General features: G+C 59.5%; 1 protein-coding gene across 1 annotated transcript; it reads right to left on the bottom strand.

Moving 5' to 3' along the window:
• Nucleotides 1–309: 309 nt before the first annotated feature.
• On the bottom strand, nt 310–14,832 carry RTN4RL2 (reticulon 4 receptor like 2). The gene is made up of 3 exons (XM_047877947.1): nt 14,446–14,832; nt 8,337–8,818; nt 310–1,685 (listed from the first exon to the last, which is right to left on the bottom strand). Exons 1-3 carry the CDS (start codon nt 14,474–14,476, stop codon nt 936–938), a joined length of 1,263 nt encoding a protein of 420 aa, XP_047733903.1. The 5' UTR covers nt 14,477–14,832; the 3' UTR covers nt 310–935.
• Between the last annotated feature and the right edge of the window lie 4,524 nt (nt 14,833–19,356).

Genomic DNA, 19,356 nt, shown 5'->3' with positions numbered 1-19,356 from the left:
GCCAGACAACCCAGGGTGGGCTGTAGCTGCCTCTCTGGGACAAATGGGGAGGTGAGGTGATGTCAGCCCCTACTCTTGGCTGTCAGATTTCACCTGGCCTGCCTGGGGCTCTGCAAACACCCCTCTTCCTCAGTCTTGAGCTTCTCATCGTCGGGGAGCAGCATACACACGGGCTCCAGCCAGCAAGAAGCGCTTTGATGGCATGGGATGGATCCCCTCTCTCTAACCCTCCTGGCCCTGAAATCCCGATGGTGCTAAGCCCTCTTCCCTCTTTTGAGGTCCTGAGCCAACAAATCTTACAGAAGAAAGTAAAATAATAGAATTTTTTAATAAATTTTTTTTTCCCCAAACAACTTATGTTGATCTTCACCACACGGGGGCCACGGTGGAGAGGAAAGTTCTCTCCGGGCACCCTAAAAAATGTCCCGGGTAGACTTAGGAGAAAAGTATTCCTCCGGTGTCAGGAGGTTGAGGGGGGCTAGGATAAGCAGGGGCCTCGGGTTAGCCTGGCCCCAAGTGAGGCATCCCTCCAAAGGGCTCCTGGGTGGGGCTCCCTTCTCGGGAGCTTCCGAAGGCTCTGCTGGTGGAAGATGCTCTGCGGACGAAAGCCCCTCTCGTCCACGGTGGGCACTGGGAGAAGGGGACAGCGGCTGCCTGGGGTGTCCCACCCCAGCCTTGGGGTGGGAAAGAGTTAATGGCCGGAGTTGGGGAGAACAGGGCTGAGCCACCAGACGCGTCCTGACTTCCGGGGGCTGCCCTGAGCCAACAGCCCAGGAGGCAGGGAGAGGCCTGGCCAGGCCGGGTCCCCTGGGAAGAGAGGAGAGGGGAGGGGACAGGAAGGCAGCAAGGCCGGGGGCGGGGACAGGGCCCGGCCGGCCTCAGCCGGGCCGGGTGGGCGGGGGCTGACGATGGCCTCTTCAGTCTCAGCACCGCAGTCAGAGGTGGTGGGGCGCCAGGAGCAGGAGGCAAAGCAGAGGGGTGGGCAGCCCGGCCGAGAGCGCGGGGCCGCGGGAGTCCGGGGGCGCCTGGCAGGCAGCGCCCGGGCACGTCTGCTCCCCCCGCTGGTCCTCGCCCCCGTAGCCCCCCCAGTAGTCGTCCTCTGTGGGCGCGTCCCCGCCCTGGCGCCCCCGCGGGTCTTCGGCGGGCAGGTCTCGGTAGAGGGTGGAGGGGTCGGCGGGGGGCGCCCCGGCCTCGGCCACCCCGTACAGGTGGTTGGACGAGCTGTTGCCGCGGGCGCGGCTGCCGGGCCGCGTGGGCGCGGCGGGCGGGCAGGCCTGGAAGTCGGCGTCGCGGAGGGCGCGCAGGTCGCGGCCCTGGCGCTCCGGAGGGGTGGCGCAGGTCACGTCGGAGCTGGACACGCGCGCGCGCTGGAACCAGGCCCAGAGCGGCCGCGCGCGGCAGTCGCACGCCCAGGGGTTGGCGTTGAGCCGCAGGAACTCGAGAGCGGGCAGGTCGGCGAGCGCCTCGCCGGGCAGCGAGGCCAGGCTGTTGTTGAACAGGTAGAGGATGGTGAGGCGGCTGAGGCCGCGGAAGGCCGCGCGGTGCACGCCCTGCAGCCGGTTCCCGTGCAGCAGCAGCCGGTCCAGGCTGCCCAGGCCGCGGAACACGTGCTCCGTGAGCAGCCGCAGGCGGTTCCCGTGCAGGAAGAGGTGGCTCAGGTTGGCCAGGTCCGCGAACAGGTCATCCTGGGGGGGGGGGGGGGGAGGACGGGGAGGAGGGAGAGAAGAGAGCGGTCCTTAGAGGCGGGTGGAGAGGAGGGAGGGGAGGGGGAGCGCTGCGGTAGACCGGAAAGGGTTTGACCTTTTGATTCGGAGTCCTGTGTTTGAATCCTGCCTCCCCTCACCCGCGGAGAGGGTAAGGTGGGGAACGCGATACGGTTGAGGGCAGTGGTTCTTAGACCGCTAGTGCTTTGAATCTCCTGCAGGGGCCTGCGTGCTGCCCCCTGGGTTCCTGATTCAGCAGGTCTGGGGTGCGGCCTGAGGCTCTGTTCCCGGGTGGTGCTGATGCTGCTGGTCCGAGGACCACACTTGGTGGAGGAGAACCCCGGGTTTGCTTAAGTATGCAGACGGGGCAGCCAGACTGCCTGACTTCAAGCCCTGGATCCAGCAGTCCTGACTGTGCCACTTGGGGCGAGTCTCAGGATCTCTGACTCAGTTTCTTCACCTGTGAGATGTGGAGATTAGATAAGCAACATACACTCAGTTCCTTAGAACAGGATTTCCACAGGGGTAGGCATTCTGTGGGTTGGCCATGATTGCTGATTTGGCCGTGCCAGTAATCTCTCTAAGCCTGTTTCCGCATCTATAAAATGGGGATGAGTGTACCTCCTCCCGGGTTTGTTCTGAGGATTAAAGAAGACGATCCACACAAAGAGCAGATGGGTGAAGTGCTGGGCACAGTGCCTGGCACATTGGGATTCGGTCCAGTGAAGCCCACAGGCTCGGGAGTGACAGCCCAGGGCTTCGGATGCAGCTTGCCCTCTTTCCAGCTGTGTTACATCGGGCACGTTCTTTAGCCTCATCTAGCCTCAGTTTCCTCAGCATGTATAACCCAGAGAACAACCTGAGGGTTAGGTGAGATCATGCTGGAAGGATACAGTACCCGCTGGGCACACAGACCACCACCAATAAACGGTGGTTATTACGACAGTAGGGTCTCAGTTACAATTAGGTCCATCCCTTTTCCTCTAGCAGAGAGGAGCTTCGTGGGGCTCAAAAATTCTGCTATTCTACTTGGCTGGGAAATTAATGGCACCAAGCATCAGCCCCCCTCCCCCCACCCCCGGAGGCAGCAGGGAAGGGGAAGGAAACCTGCTGTCTGATTCCCTGCATCACTGGTCCCCTTAGAGGGGCTGCCCCTCCTGCCTGCCTGCCTGCCTGCCTGGGGCTGGGGGGGGTCCCAGAATCAGGCCAAGTTAGTGCTGGAAGGATCTTGAGCTCTGATTCAGAATTAATGGGGGTGAGGGAATAGGTCTAGGTATGCTGCACAGGGGAGGGTGGGTAGGAGGCAGGGGGGTGGATTCTGCATTTTATCCAGCTCACCAGCTTGGTGATGGCCAGCCAGACTTGGGAGTCAGTGCTTTGGGGTCCACCGGCCCAGCCACTCTTTATGGAGGAAAGCACAAAGACCCAGAGAGATGAAGGGCCCAGGACCCCAGCAATGAGATCCACCCCTCTGTGCGGGACATCGCTGTGGTCAGCAGGCCCAGGAAGTCTAGTTCCCAGCGATAAGAGCATATGCTGTGCTCAAGGCAGCTCACCCCTAGGTCCTGTTTCCAGGCTGTGGTTCCCACCGGTTCCTGCCAGGGGGGATGATCCCGCCCATCCCACTCAGGAGCCTGGTCGCTGGCTCTCAGGTGGGGGGAGGGCGTTGACTCCTAGCCCACACCCACAGCCTCCACCTTCCTGAGCTCCCGCATTTGCTCGCCCCCTCCCATCTGCCTTCCGCCCTCTCTGCTACAGGAACTGAGCCTGCCAAGAACCCTCTTCTTGGCCACATTGAGATCCGTCCCCTCAACCTTCTTGGCTGTCTCTGACACCATCGTTCTCTGCCCCCTGCTGCCACCACCCCGTGTGTCCAGCTCAGGTCTCCAGTGGGCTCTCTGCACAGCCGTGGCCTCAGCCTGTCCCTGTCTGGCCTTCCTTGTCCTTGTCTTCCTGGCCACCCCCCCCCCCCCCCTCAGGGAGTGGGCTCTGAAACCCTTCCACTGAGACACCTAGTTAGGGTTTCTGTTTTTTTTTATGGAGTGTTAGCAATAGTGGGCCCCACCCAGAGATCCCTGGTCAGGATCAGTATGGGGCGGGAGTAGAAGCAGAGGTAATCGGCACTTGGGGACTTCCAGAGGTCAGGAAGGGAGCACCAGAGGTTCAGACAACCCAGAAATTCAGGCGCCTTTGACCCACAGTCCCAACTTGGGGGCTACAAAATGCCTTAATTCCCACCTCTTCTCCTTGCCCCCTTTCCCTCTTGCAAAAGTCCTGGCCTTCCCTTTGCTGAGCCTCCGTCTGGGGGTCCGCACCCCTCCCCTCATGCAAGCTGTTGCCAAATCCCACAGCCACTTCCTGGGCTGCAGCTCTCAAATCCGGGCCTTCCTCTCTCCCTGTTCAGACGTTCTCTGTGCATTAATAAGCTCTTGGCTTTCACAGCCCTCACCCTCACCACCACCCCACCCCCCCACATCACCCCCTCCCTCAGGGCTGAGAGCGGTTGCTAAAGTCATCCACATCCATCTCGGAAAACCACATTTCCCTCACCTCCCCCCAGGTCAGTTCACAGCTCCCTGCATCCATTTGGAATCGCAAGGCAGCATCCCTGCCCTGCCTCCCCCCCCCCCCCCCCCCAGCATTCTGCTCTTCACTTTGCCTTCCACCCTCCCAGCTCCAGTCTCTGGCGTGCTAGCTGCTGGGCTGTGTGACCTTGGGCAGCTCCACGAACCTCTCTGGGCCTCAGGTGTTTTCATCTGTGAAACAAGGGACTGGAGATGGTTGATCATTAAGATCCAACCTCATCTGATATTTATGAGTAAGTGAGTCCTGGAATGTACCTCATTCATTCAACAAAACTGTATTGAGTGTCTGCTCTGTGCCAGGCACCCCCACTCACAATGCTCACCAGTCTGTGCCAGGTGTCACCGTCATCGTCTGCGTCAGCATCGTCAAGCAGCTGACTTGCTGAGCTCTCACTGTGTGCCAAGCTCTGTGCTGCCCAGTCCCATGTAGCAACTCCATCATCGTGACCCCACGAGGCCGATAACATTATTATGTCCCTTCCAGAGAACAGGAGAGTGGGGCTCCCCGAAGGCAAGCCACTTGGCTAGGGGTCCACCAGCCGTGTATGGTGGAATGTGGATGTGGATTCTGGGGTCAGGCGGACGGGGGCCAATGCTAGGCTACACTCCTCAGCAGTTGGGTGACCTTGGACTGGTGCCTGAGCTTTGCTGAGGGTCAGCGTCCTCAGCTGCTAAATGGGGGGAATGACGCCTACCCTGAGCCGCCCATCGTGCGGAGCCTTTTGCAAGCAGCATGTGCTTTCGCCCCTACAACAAACCTCTGAGGCGCAGGTCATGTTCTCCACCTTACAGATGGGCCCGGTGAGGCTCAGAGTGGTCAAGTAACTTGCCCAGAGCCACACAGCAAATCAGAAGTGGACCTGGGATTTCAATTCGGATCTGCCAGAGTGCAGAGACTGCCCTTGCGTACCGTGCAGGCTGTAACGATTAAAGGAGAGACCTGGTGTCTGTATCATCTGGTTCTCCTCAAGTAGGACATCGGCTCCAGGAGAGCAGGGACACTGTTTCTGTTCGCCGCCAGAATCCCTCGCATATAGCAGGTGCTCTGTAAATATCCACTGATGAGCGAACCCCCCCTGGTGCCGTGCCTGGCCTACAACAGACGGTCCATGAGAAACTCCACCCCATCCCACCTCCACCTTCCTCTTCCTGAAAAGCTGTGGCCCTCTCACCGCCTCCGAAGCTCCCCTCTCTGGGCAGGCGCCATCTTGGGTCACACCTGCACTCTGTGGATCTCACCCCCGCCCGCGTGTCTCCTCACCTGCCTATGGCATCTCCCAGGCAGAGGCTGGCTCTTTCTCCTCTATGAAGGGCCAGGTGCGGAGACACTTCCTTCCCATGATCCACAGCACCGTTCACACCAAGGGGTGCCTGACACACATGTCCTGTTTCAGGGGACCCCCCGCCCTCACCGTGTCCACTCAAGACCCCTTTGCCTAGGCCTTTCCTAACCTCAGGGTCTGGCTGCCATTCGTGGCCTGAGGGTCGATGGAGGGTCATGTCATCATGACATGATTTATTCTGCACTGAACTATATGCTTTATATACACAAATGCATTTGCTTTTTACAGCCGTTCTTTGTGGCAGGTATTACTTTTATCCCCCCCCCCCCTTTAAAGATGAGGAAACTGAGGTTCGGGGGGGGGGCACCTTGCCTAAAGTTCAGTAAGTCAGAAAATAGAGCAGGGGGATTCAAACTCGGGCCCTCGGGCCCCAAAGTCGTCATTCTGAACCAACTGATCTATATTGCTAAGGAGGTCAGGGGCTCCATAGGAGTAGTTGTTGAACTACTGGCTGTAATAGGATAATGATGATAGCACCCGCATTGAGTGTGGCTCGGGGCTAAGTGTTCCACCTTACAAAATGTCCTAGATAAATGTTAAGTACCATCACGATTGCCATTTTAGAGACGAGGAAATGGAAGGCCGGGAGGTTGAGTAATTTGTCCTAAGTCCTACGGGAGCCAGGATTTGAACCTCGGTTTAGCAGACTCCAAGGCGCGTGCTCTCAAAGGGGAGCCCACACTGCTGTACTTCCTGTGCCTGGACAGAGCCCGGTGGAGAAGTCTGAGTGGGCGCAGGCTCGAATGCCACCCGCCCTTCCTGGTTGAGTGGCCTCAGGAGCTTCTATCCCGTGTCCCTATTGCCAGGTTCCCGTGAGGCTCAGCGAGATGGTGGGACACGCTAGCCCCCTGTCACGTGGACTCTGTGCAGTGGTTTAAGAGACTTCGCGGGAAGAGGCCTTATATCTACAAAGTCTTTGGGACTCTCGGCCTCCACTTCCTCATCTGTGGAGGAAGCAGCCTCCAACGGGGCTACGGAAATGAGGTGAGGTGGCCGAATAGACTTCATACACCCTGAGATCCGAGGCGAATTTAGGCAGGCAGGAAAAGGGAGGGAGTGTTCTGGGACCCACTCATGGCCTCAGGATAATCCATGAGGTTGACCCAAATCTCCAGGATTGGGTCCAAGATGGGCCATTTCACCAAGACCAATGTTAAATGAGGTTTGTTTCTCTTTTTAAAATAGTGTTTTAACAAGCATTTATATAGTGCTTACCGTATGCCAAGCACTATTCTAAGTGCCTTACAAATTATTCATGCCCTGAACGCTTATAAAATCCCTGGGAGATGGGGGCTGTTGCTGCCCCCGTTTTACAGATGGGCAAACTGGGGTTCAGGACGGTCAAAATTTGTCACACGCCTGTAAACGACACCAGAGTCGATGCCTGTCGATGCCTGTGCCAGACGCACAGTGTGCCCACTGAGCAGTAGTGGATGCTACTGTTATCATTGTTTTTGCAGTGATAATAGCCGTGACAAGATTTCCAGCATCCTCTGCATTTTTCTTCTTGTCTGTCTCCCCCCACTAGAATGCTATCTCTGAAGGCAGGGAGCTTGGTCTGTTTTGTTCCCTGCTGAGTTCTCGGCACCCAGCCCATAATGGGTGCTGGACGCAGGTTTGTTAGGGTATTGTCATGAACTCTGTCCACGTCAACACTGACCTGATGTTCAAATTGGCACACTGGTGAGACCAGGCAGGCACCGACCTGGGGAGGAGCAAGAGCCTTCCAGGCTTATGTGGGGAGAGGGGAGAATTTGGATGTCCTTGCCCCCTTTCCAGCCAGAGGCTATGTAGCCAAGGGAGGAATTTCTTCCAGAGTGGTTTGGAGGGTGTGTGATTGCTTCCTGGGGAAATAGAACGGGAGGATCTGGCTGTCAAACAGTCAGCATAACAACAACAATAAACAATATTTAGATCAATGACAATAACAATAAATAGCAATTACTGTTATTCCTTCCGTTTCCAGAGCATCCATTTTCCAGCTACTTAACAGCCCTTTACCCTTTTGTTCTCCTTCTTTCCTTGCACGGGGATGCCAGGTCTGGGGGACAGGAATCCAGAAAGGGGAGGACTTGCCCTCGTCCCATTACCCAGTGAGCTGGAGAGAGGCAGAGCCTCCCATGGGGCATAATGGTAGGGGCATTGCCCTCTTGCTGTTCCTCCCCGGGACGTGGGAGGGTGTGGGGGCAGGTGAGAAAATCAGCCACAAAGGCCTTCGGGCTGGGTGCCCAGTGAAAGGCAGAGCCCCCCGAAGGCAGCCAAGGGGGAAAGGAGGGATCACAGAAAGAGACACACACATACACCCAGACAGACATGGGGGAGTGTGTGGGGTGGGCGTGTGAAGGGAGACAGACAGAAGAGGCAGAAGAAGACAGATGGGGGAGGCAAGTTGGTGAGAGAGGCAGAGAGGGACAGAAAAGGATAGACAGACAGACAGCCGGGCAGAGGGAGACAGATGGGGGGTTGGAGAGTTAGTGAGAGAGGCAACAAGGGATCCAAACAGGCACAGACAGGAAGACAGAGGAGAGAAAACAAAAGAGAACCCCGCCTGGAGAGAGTGAGAGGGACACAGAAACTTAGAGAAGGGGCAGAGAAATAGAGATGCTTTGGCAGGAAGGGTGTCCCCATGGGCACCTGGACGGAGCGGCCAGGGGTCCTGGGAGAGCTCTGCGCATGCGCGCGCGCCCCGGGCGGGGCCGGCTCACCTGTAGGTGGAGCAGGCTGTTCTCCTGGAGGTAGAGGTACTGCAGGCTGACCAGGCCGCGGAAGATGTTGCCGGGCAGGCTGCTGAGCTGGCAGCGGTACAGATGCAGCGACTGCAGCCGCTCCAGGCCCTGGAAGGTGTCGGGCTCCAGAGAGCGCAGGTGCCGGTTGTCGCCGAGGTCCAGCTCCTCCAGGGCCTGCAGGTGGCGGAAGGTGCCCGGGTAGATGGTGGAGAGGTTGTTGGAGAAGAGCCACAGGGTGAGCAGGCTGGGCCCGAAGGTGCCGGGCCGCAGCGTGCGGATGAGGTTGTTCTGCAGGAAGAGTCGCTGCGTGCTGGGCGGCAGGGACAGCGGCACGGAGGAGAAGTTGTTGGCCTGGCAGCTCACGGTGGGCGGGGACGAGTAGCAGGTGCAGAGCATGGGGCAGCTGGGGGCCGCTGGGGGCAGGGCCAGGAGCATCAGCAGGAGGCCGGCCGAGGCGGGACCTGCAGGGAGAGGGAGGCGGGTCTGGGTGGGCTGTGGGCCAGCGCGGGGTGCGGGGGACACCTCACCGCAGGGCTTCTCGGGGAGGGGTTCTGGGTGCATCCCTAGAGTCGCGAGAAGCCCCAGCCACTTCTGATTTTTGAGGCTCCTGGTGTGTTAAAAAATAAAGAGATGCCAAGAGGGCACTGTAGACAGCGAGGTTTAACGTCGTTTGACGAGTGGTGGTCTTTTCTCAACTGGTTCCACTGTGGTAGGTCTGGCCATGTGGACTGCCAGGGCTCCCTCCCCCCGCCCCGCCTCGGTGTGGTGCGCCTGATGGTTCTTTGCTGCCGGGGGCAGTCCTATATGATGTCCTATTTCGGGTATTCCTCTACCCGCTAGATGCCAGTCACACCTGCCCCCTGGTTATGATAACCAAAATGTCTCCAGACATTGCCAGATGTCCCTTGGGGAGTGAGTCGCCCCCATTTGAGATCGGCTGGAACTAAATTGAGAGCCTTGGTGAATCTAAGGCCCGTGCATGGTGGCCCTCTCTGGCTGACCTGGGGTCTGGCCCTGCAGAATCCACTGCTGCCTGCAGCCCCCTCCCTCACTTGCTGGCAGCTTTCACCTTTCACCTTGGAAGAACCAGGGCCTCTCCAAGCTGGAAGGCCCCTTAGGGACCAGGGGCAAGTGCATTTCTATCTGGGGCCAGCGGCCGCCTGCAACAGAATCAGCTGGGTGGTCCTGGAAAGATTGCAGCATCGGAATTCCTGGGGGCAGCCTGGGAATCTGCATTTTTATACCACACGCTGTTCTCATTCGAAGTCACTTAAAGATGCATATACGTATATATATTTTCAAGCAACTTGAATACTGGAAATAGCTCAGCCTTCTTATGATACAGATGGAGAAGCAGGCCTAAGGGCCTGGGGCTAAAGAGCCGAGTCTAGGCCCCCTGTAGCCCTGTGCAGGACCCCCTCGTCCATCCCTGTCCCCTGGTCTTCTTGCCCTCCCTGCAGCTCGTAAGCTTGTGGACTGGACCTAGCTTGACCTCTGCCCTTTACCATGACTTCCAGATGACTCCTGGGATTTTCTGCTGGCATGTTGGCCTGGGGTGAAGGGGAGCCTCCACCCCACAACCCGGACACTGATTCCCTGGGCACACATAGACTGAGAGCCTTCTGCTTCAAGCAATGTATTAGGCCCATGAAGGCCGAGGGGAGGGAGATGGGTGCTTGGACCCAGGACCCGAGGTTTTCTGGGCTTTCTGGGCCTCAGAGACTCCAGGGGAGAAACCGAGGGTCTGTGAGTTTAAGTGGTGCCTTGTGCTCTAGAGGTTGCCGTGTGGCGTGTGTGTGCGTGTGTGCGCGCGCGCGCGCGCGTGTGTGTGTGTGTGTGTGTGTGTGTGTGTGTGTGTGATGGTAGGCAAGGGGTGTGGCGTGGGTATCGTGGACCCTCTGCCACGCCTCCTCGCCAGGGGGTACACACAGGTGCGGGGGCGGGAGACCCCATGCCTGATGTGTGCGGTGTTCCTGTTCCCCCACCTCGGGCGCCACCCCAACTCTGACCGGGCCCCTCCTGGCGCTGTGCGGTGCGAGCGTGCGAGCGTGTGCCGGCTGCACTCCGCGTGTGTGTGAGTGCGGCCCCGTGCGTGTGTAGGCTGGGTGTGATGTAATACTCAGTGACACAGCGGCTGCTGTTCCGTTCCTTCACACCACCTCCGCGTTTCTCGGCCCTTCTCACCCCTCCCCCGTGCGGCGTTTCACGATTACTTTCTCCTCCTGAGTTTTTCAGAGCCACGTGGGGTGGAGGGGCGTGTCTCTCACCCCTCATCTGAACCAGGCGGGGGGGGGGGGGGGGGGGCAGGGAGCGCAGCAGGGAACCCTGGGTGGGTTTCACGAGGACTGAGGTTTGGGGCTTAGAACAGGAGATCTCAGAGCTGGAAAGGTCCTCCAGGCTCATCGGGTTCAAGTTCTTATTCTATGGAGGGCACATTGGGGCTCAGAGAGGGCAAGGAACTTGCCCAAGGTCACACAGCAAAGTGGTTGATGGGGCAAGGACCAAAAAGGAGTCTCCTGATGCCTGGCCAGGACACTTCTCTTCTTAGCAGTCCCCCTCTGAGCTTGCTTCCCCAAGGACTTGACACCAGGGGAAGTCAAATCCTTTTTCTGATCCTTAATCCCACCCCTTATCCACAAGCTCACAAGAGAGTGTGAGCTCTGAAGGCCACAGCCCTCCAGAGGATTAGGGAGCTCTTCCCTCAGCCTCCAGGGCTGCCCGGTATCCCAGGAGAGACAGGGGAAGGATGTGCAATCCCACCGCTCTCCAGAGTCAGGGGCCACTCACTGGCCCCAGGGTCTCCTCCAGCCTAGAGGCCAAGGGTGCCGGGGCTGACTCACAACTCCCTGGCCCCCTGCTTGCCCACATCAGGGGGCTCCTCTCTTCTTTCCCCACGCCCCCTCCACCTGCCCCTGTATCGGCCCCTCCATCACGGCCCACTGCCCCAAGTTGGAGCTGGTGTTCCCTGCAGGGTCTTTGAGGAGGGGCCCTGAGCAGGGGGCCCCTCTGTGACAGCTGCTGCGTAACAGTGACTCTGTTACCATTTCTGGCCCTCTCTGCCGTGCAAAGCAGCTGTAACCCAAGGAGCCTCATCCATAATTCAGGCTGCGGCTCTCACTGGAGGCAAGGAGGAGGGGAAGGTGGGGGGCGCTGGGTTTCTCTGCCCCCCACCCCTGGCCCTTGCTGGAGCGCTCCTGGGCAGAGGCAGTGGGGGCTGGTGGGCCGCACTTCTCTCCCTCCTCCGCCCTCGGTCTGTGCCCGTGGTGTGAGCCCTTTTTCTTCTCGCCACACGGTCCCTTCCCCACCCCCTGCTTCCCACGGCTCCTCACCATTACTCCTTCCCTCCAGGCCTTGTCTCCTTTCCCTCCCTGAGGACCACATGTCTGTTCCCAGCTCCCATTTTGTGACTCCCTAGCAAAGGCCAGGGCAAGATACAGAGCGTCGGAGCTGGAAGGGGGAGTGGGTACGTCAGTGGCCAAAACCCTTATTTCACAGGCAGTGCCACTGAGGGCCGGAAAGGGGAAGGGTCAGTTTCTGAGTGAGCAGCTCAGGCCTCCTGACATGAATGTCTGACAGTCTGCCTTTAATATCTTTCTTGAAGCCTTCAGTTCACTGAAGCCCTCACTACTTATAAGGGACAGAGGAAAGCTGGTGGTGACAGCCTCCCCCACCCTCTTGGCTCACCCCGTCCTCTCTCTTTCCTCCTCTTCCTTTTTTCTAAAGTCAGCAGGTGATGGCTAGAGCCGCAGGGGAGCGCAGAGCAGGGGTGGGCAGAAGCCATCTGTCATTAAGCACCTACTGTGCTCCAGGCATGGTATTTCTACGTAGAGAAATAGTGTCTTTACGCATACAGTATAATGTAACATAACGCCTTGAGGTCAATATTATTGCCCCCAATTTTCAGGCGAGGGGAGGGAGGCTCAGGCACAGAAAATGAGTTGCCCCAGGTCCTGCAGCTGGAGACCCCATATCATCCACAGAACCTACACCTGAGTGTGACAGTCACTGCCCTTAAGGTAAAGGGAGACAGAAACTGCACCCAGGTGCACGGGGCTGGGCCAGCCATGATGCCCTTCCGGGTGAGAGCAAAGAAGGGACCCAGGCTCTCTGCAGATTTCCTCTTCTGGGCTCCAGCTTGTGGCTACTGTAAGGGACGGCCCATTTTGGAGTCAAAAAGGAATGACTAGTGTCCAGGAGATAGGGCGAGGATTGACCTGCCAGGGGAGCGGAGAGAGGCCAGTACATGGTATCGATCCCGGAAGGCTGAGGGGCCCAGAGCCAAAAAGTATCCATTCACCGAGAGACCATTGTCAAGGACTCTGGGCTATCACCCTGGAGTACTAAGGCTCAGGAACAAGGTTCTCACCCCAAGAGCCACCTTTTAGTCCCGAGGCTCTGGTGAGAGAAGGAGCTTGAGGAGGAGGAGGTGGATGGACTCTGGGTTGGGGGGCAGATGCCAGGGTGCTATCCCAGCGGGCAGAGTGGCCCTGGGAAAAGATGCCCCCTGGAAGGGGCATCCAGGGCTCTGGCTCTGCGGGAAGGGCACAGGGTCCCAGATGAACAACAAACGGTTCCAGACCCAGAAGGCTGGGAAAGGGCTGCGGCCTGGCAGGCAGATGCTGAGGGGGGTAGGGGCTGAGGAGGTGGGGGCGCAGAGAAGGATGGAGGTGGCAGTGATGCCTGTGACGCAGGGGCCTGGGGAAGCACTGATGCGGGTGACGGAGGGTTAGAGCTGCTGCAAACAGCTTCTCACTCTGCCAGAATGTGACACCCCAAAATAAGCAGCCACCAGGGTGGCGGTGGCAGGATCCGACGGCGGGGCCCAGAGATATAAATGGCAGCACGCAGCCAGCCAAGGTGCCCACCTTTGGAGGCTGCCACCCCACTCGAATGTCCTCACCCTTGCCCCCTCACAGCCACCCCCAAGGCCCCGAGCTCAGAGCTCCCCAGGCTGGCCCACCGACCACTGCCTGGGAGAAGGGACGTGCCAGGCAGGTGCTTTGGGAATGGAGGGCTTCCCACGTGGAAGTGGTTACCAGAAGCCTCTTTGTTTCATCCCTAGGCAGCCCCCTCTGGTACCTCTCTCCCTTCTAGTCCCCTTCCTCCTCTTCCTTCCCTCCTTCCTTCCCAGCCCCAGCCCCAGCCCCAGCCCCTCTCCCATTTATGGTTCGCTATCCGTGATCCTGGTGTTCATCCTGGACCCTCTTCCCGGCTCCTGACACCCCATCTCCATCCACCACCCCTTTCTGGTTTCTAGGTTCCCCGTCTTCCCACTCCCCTTTCCTTCCTGGTCCCTAGGGTCCCAGCCTACCTCCCTCTTTCCCATTACGCATCCTCCTTTCCCGATTCTGGGTCCCATTCCCTCGTTTTCTCTCTATCTGCCTCCAGACCTGGTCTCCCCTCTCCTTCTCTCTTCCTCGGGCCTCACCTGGGTCCCGCTTCCCTCCAGGTTTTTCCCGTCTAACCTTTATTCCTCCTCCTCTCTCTCCGTCTCTCCCCTAAACCAGTTTCTCCATCACCGACTGCCTCTTGCTCTCCCCCTCTCTCTGACCCCTTCCCCACCCCACCCCCAATCTCCGGTCCACACCCTAGTTTGTCACTCAGTCCGTGAAACTAACCCCCCCCCCCCCCTTCTAGCGCCCTCCATCTGTCTTACCAGGCAGGGCCTTTTGGGTTTCCCTCCGAGCCTCCCATCCTCCCAGACAGCCCCCTACCCACACCCCCAGTCTTCCCAGGTGACTGGAAAGTGCTGAGGCACGGGGCACGAGGAGTTGCTGAGTCGGCGCTTCCCCAGCCGGCCAGAGTCCTCAGCGTCCCCCGGAGCAGGTGGAGCCCGGGCCGGGTCCGCCTGCCCCTGCGTCCCCCCTCGGTCACGAGCTACCCGCACCTCCCAGCAGGCTCGAGCCGGGTGCGCTCCTCCAGCCGGCCACCCTGGGCGCGGGGGCGGGGCCCCCAGCTAAGCTCTCCCCCCGCATCCCCAGGCTCCTTCCCACCCCACGACTGCCCCACCCTCACGCCCGGGGAGGAGGGGGCACCCGGCTCCCCTCCCCGGGTTGCCCTCGGCCGGCCGGCGGGCTGAGGTCCCTACCTTGCAGCAGGCGCCCGAGCCCGGGCAGCATCTTGTCTCGACGCTCGGGGGAGGGGGCGGCGGGGGGAGGGCGCTCCCACTCGCTCCCTGAGCCCGCCGGACGGACGGCGGGGACTCCGCGGGGCTCCGGGAGGGCCCGGGAGTCCCCGGGCTGTGTGGCCGGGCCGCGAGGCTCTACCCTGCGCCCCCCGGGTTGCGGGCCTCGGGAGGAGCCATCGGCCCCGACGGGACGGGGCGGGGCGCGACGGGGCTGGGAGGGCTGGAGCTGGCCGTCGACGCCCGGTGCCAGCGCCCCCCAGCAGCGCGAGCGGCGCGCGAGTCCGTCAGTCCGTCGGTCCGTGCGCCCCGGCTGCTCGCCGAGGGAGAGTGGGGACAGCGAGGATGCACTTCCCAACCACCCCCACTCCTTCCCGCACTCGCTGGCTCCTCCCTCGCTTCCTAGCCAGCCGACTTAACCCTCTCCTGGCCACTAGGAGGCGGGCGCGACTCTCCAGCCCCCTCCATCCCGACCCCCTCCCCCCCTGGGGGAACCCGGAGGACGGTGTTCGATCGCCTTCGCGAAGCCTTGCTTCGAGAGAAATCCTTTCCTGGGGGAGGGGGGCGGCGGCGGTGCAGTAGTGTGAGGGAACCCTGTGGACTCGTCCAGTCCCCCCTCCCAACTTTCCCGGAGGAGATGGGCTCCCGGGTCACCTCTCCTTCCTGCCGCGTCCCCAGCGCCAAAGTCCAGGCCTCCACATTTCTCTTTCCTGGGAGAGCTCCTAGATTCCACTTTCCCTTCCGTTCGCAGACCCCAGGCCCGGAGTGTGTGCGACTAGAAGAATAGCATATGCAAGAGTTTGCGTGTGCAAGATGGAGTGTGTATGAGCGTGCACGCGCGCACAAGGACACTTGTGAAGGTGTGACTCTGGAGTGTTTGCGCGCGACCTTCTAAACGGGCCCGGGGAAGAGGGGGGCACGTGAGTGTGCGGATGGGTGAGCCGCGGAGTGCCCACCAGCGCGCGGGGCTGCACTGGTGGGAAACGTGAGGTGTGCTAGAGTTTGGCGCGAGCGAACTTGGGATGGCTGGCAGGGGGATAGGGCCTGGGTGTGTGTGCCCTTAATGCGTTTGCGAGCGGGTGCAAGTTTGGGTGCGCGTGCGAGTGTGTGCATTTTTATGTGTGAGTGTGATGTGACCTAAAGGGAATATCTCATCTCCTGCGTGGGGAAGAGACCACTGATTTTACACGAGCTGCTTCTTCCTCTAAAAGAGGGTTGCGTTCTGATCCCGACGGAGCCCCTCGCGCCTCGTGTGGCCGCGTTCGAGGTTATACCATCCGATCCGTGACCTAAGCGTCTCCTTACAAAGACAGCGAGGACAATGACCCCGGCCGCGACCCCGCCCCGGGCGCCCAGCATCCGGCCCTCGGAGCCGCCCCGGCTCCGGACAGGCGCGCGGCCATGGGGGAAGGCGCTTCGGGGACCGTGGCCTTGCGGCACCCGCGGGGTAGGCGCTGCGGGAGCGGCGCGTGCCGCCCGGGCCGGGGCCATCTGCGCGCAGCCCCACCCGAGGAAGCGCGAGAGCCCCGGGCGGCCGCTCCCGGGAGCACAGAAAAAGAACCCCTCGCCCCCGCTGCCTCCTCTCTGGCTCCTCCTCTCCTGTCGGTGCCAGAGTCCAACGCAGCCCCTGGCATACAGTCGGCGCTTTATAAATGCCGGTTTCTTTTCCCCATTCATTCCCCGCTCCACCCATAGTCTCTCATTCTTCCCTGGCTCTCATTCGACTTCTCTCACTTTCTTCCCCCACCCTTATTCATATTTTGTAGTCTCTGTCTCTCTGTTCCACCACCCCCCCCATTCCTTCCTCTCTCCCTCCTGTCTCTCTCCCTGTCATTTCCTATCTTTATGCATCTGTCTCTATCACTAACTTCTCTGTCTCTCTCACCGTCTCTCCGTGTCTCTGTAGCCTCCCTTCTGTCCCATGGCCTTCTGCCTCTCTGCCTCTACCTCTCTGTGTCTCTTGTCTGTTTCTCGGTGTCGGCCTCCGTCTCCCCACCCCCATTTCATTGGCAGGCTCTCGGCAGTCTTGCACCTGGACGCTCGGGCGCCCCCTGCCGGTTTGTCGCCTGCCCTTCCTGGGCTCTCTCCTCACCTAATGTCCTCTGCCGCGCCTCTGGTTCAGGAGAGGCAGGAGCGGAAAGGGGCGTCTCTGGGGCTCCAACCCCCCTCCCATCTCTAGAAGGCAGGAATAGGCCCCAGCGTTTCCTGGGACCCACCCTGCCGAGGCCCCGCGCCTGGGAGGAGGGCCTGGAGGGGGCGGCGGGGAGGGAGTGTTGGGGGTAGCAGGGTGGGATTTGGCGTCCTTCCCCGGAATGAGCCGCGGCACAATCTGTCGCTGGGTTTGTTTGCCGAGCTGCCTCCGGAGCGCAGTGGGGCTGGCTCCCGGGGAGCGAAATATCACAAGATGCGGAGACAGACGCTGAGGGGCGGGTGGGCGGCGGGCTGACTCAGGTGTGCTGTCATCGGCTCCCTGGGCCCGCGCTCTTCTGAGAGGGGTGGGAGGACCCCTGGCCCCCAACACAGGCCAGCACGCGAAGCCGGGAGGGGAACCCCCATCCCGGGGTGAGATGCAGTTGGAAAGGGGTGCTCCTGCCCATAATCCTTGGCTCCGTGCCTCTCCTTCAGGGCTTGGGAGCCCCAGAGACACCTTCCACTTGGCCGCCCCTCCGAGGGTCGCAGACCCTCTGCTCACATCCCATTGTACAGCTGTGCAGTTTCTTATAATTATCTGCTGACTCACCACTTTCCCGCATTAGACTGCCAGCTTTTTGAGGGCAGGAAACTCCTCTCATCCGTCTTTGTGTCCCCAGCAAATGCTCAATGAACCCTTCTGGATGGATGGATGGATGGATGGATGGATGGATGGATGGTGGGTGGGTGGATGGTTGCTTTACAGGAAGTACCACAATGCATTTGGCCTTCCCTGTAGAGCGTTCTGACCCTTTGTTCCTCTCCCTGTCCACACCTGCATCCCCCTGCCCCCCCCCCTGCTCCCACCCCCCCCCAATCCCACCTCCAGATGGTCAGGGAATTGGAAACCACTCTCCCTCCAGTCTGAAGACCAGCGTTCTCTAGGTGACCCTAAGTAAGTTACTCCTTTTTCTGGTCCTTCAGTTTCCTCATCTGTACAGTGGGAACATACTCATAAGGCTTCAGTACATCTCCAACCACTCAAGATATGAGAAAGTGCTTAGTAAAATGAAGTTCTGACCCGTGTCTGTGGTGATAACCAATTGTCCTTACTGTTTTGGTGGTGGTTCTTAAGATCTTTGTCCCAGTGGAATCAGGCACCACGTGTGAACATGAGTTTGGCTTCTACAGTTAGATGTTTTGACATCCGAGGGAGTAAGCTGATGGCAAGATACAAAGGATGGTTGTGTCATAGGGCATCTGGGTCCATCCCTTCCTGGCTGGACACTTACTTGGCCAGTCTCTGGGGGTACTGGGTCCTCAGGACTCGCCACGGAGCTGGCCTGCCCTCTGGTGGCTGTATGTGGATCTGCAGCCCCAAGGGAAACCCAAGGAGCTTCAGGAATGGACTGATGGGATGGATGGATTTTCCCGGAGAAGGGGGAGGGTCCCTTGTGTGGAAAATGGTGGGCTTGGGAAAGGAGGTCAGGTACAGGAAACAAGACACTGGCACACATTAGGCGAGTCTCGACTTCCTCTACGAGTGCCCACTCACTAACAGCACTCCTACTCTCGCTGTGACCCCCAGGGCTCCTGTTTCCTCTGGGGGAACCCATCTCGTGAGTCCACAGCACGTTCCTGGCTCTTTCTGACACCTGATTTGGCAACTTCATTGTGTAGGACACTTGGTGGGCGGCGGCCGAAGTGGGGGTGGCTCAGGGGTCCAGGGCAGGTTCCTACCGCGGCTCCGCTGCTGACTTGGCTCCAGGACGCTGGGCAGGGTATTTACCTGTTCTAAGCCCCAGTTTTCTCAGCCAGAAAATGGAAGGGGGGCAGTACTAGTTCCCAGGGCACGCGGTTGTCTGAGGATTAAATGAGATAAAACATGAAAGAACCTAACAGAGTACCTGACCCTGTGCTCAACAAACTCTAATAAAATTACTATTAATTTTCTTTTTCAGCCTCACAACAGCCCGCAGAAATAGATATTGCCGTCTAGTGGCAGAGGGTAGGGTGGGGACCCGAGGTCACAGCTGATTCTGGGAGTTGGTGTTGAGTTACAACCTGTTTTTTTTTTTTTTAAGTTTATTTATTTTTGAGAAGGGGGAAGGGGCAGAGAGAGGGAGACAGAGAAACCCAGGCAGGCTCCATGCCAGCTGCCGTCAGTGCAGAGCCCAACACGGGGCTCAAACCCACAAACTGTGAGATCATGACCTGAGCCGAAATCAAGAGTCGGACACTTAACCAACTGAGCCACCCAGGCGCCGCTGAGTTAGAACCTCCTACCCCGTGTGTGTGTCTGGCCTCCACATCTCTCCCTCCCTCTGGCACAGACCAGCACTGCCTGGTGTGATGAACACAATCCAGGCCCGAGCTCCAAGTCCGGTTCTAGCCTGGAGCCAGCCTCCAAATGGCTGTGTATCCTGGGACAGACCTCTCTCCTCTCTGGGCGTCAGGCTCCCCATCATTGAAAGGAGCAGTGTGGACACTGGAAGGGTCCCCAGAGCCATGCCTTTGTGACATCCTCATTTCTCCCTCCGGAATCAGAAGCTACTGGAAGGCAGCCTCCCAGCTAGATCCTTTTCCATGCTGCCCTACCCTCTGCCCTACCCACACCCTTCCCAGCTCTGGGGGTGTGATGAGGGACCCACGGGCAGGTCAGAACTTCTAGGGACTCTCTGAGGCCCCTGAGCCTTCAGTGACTGCGTGCTGGGGCGGGGGCAGGGCCTGCACTTTTCACCCAGA

This window comes from Prionailurus viverrinus, chromosome D1 (assembly GCF_022837055.1).
Source record: "Prionailurus viverrinus isolate Anna chromosome D1, UM_Priviv_1.0, whole genome shotgun sequence".
NCBI classification, from domain to species: Eukaryota; Metazoa; Chordata; class Mammalia; order Carnivora; family Felidae; genus Prionailurus; species Prionailurus viverrinus.
Note: the sequence above shows the minus strand (reverse complement) of the source record. Positions and strands in the feature narration are given on the sequence as shown.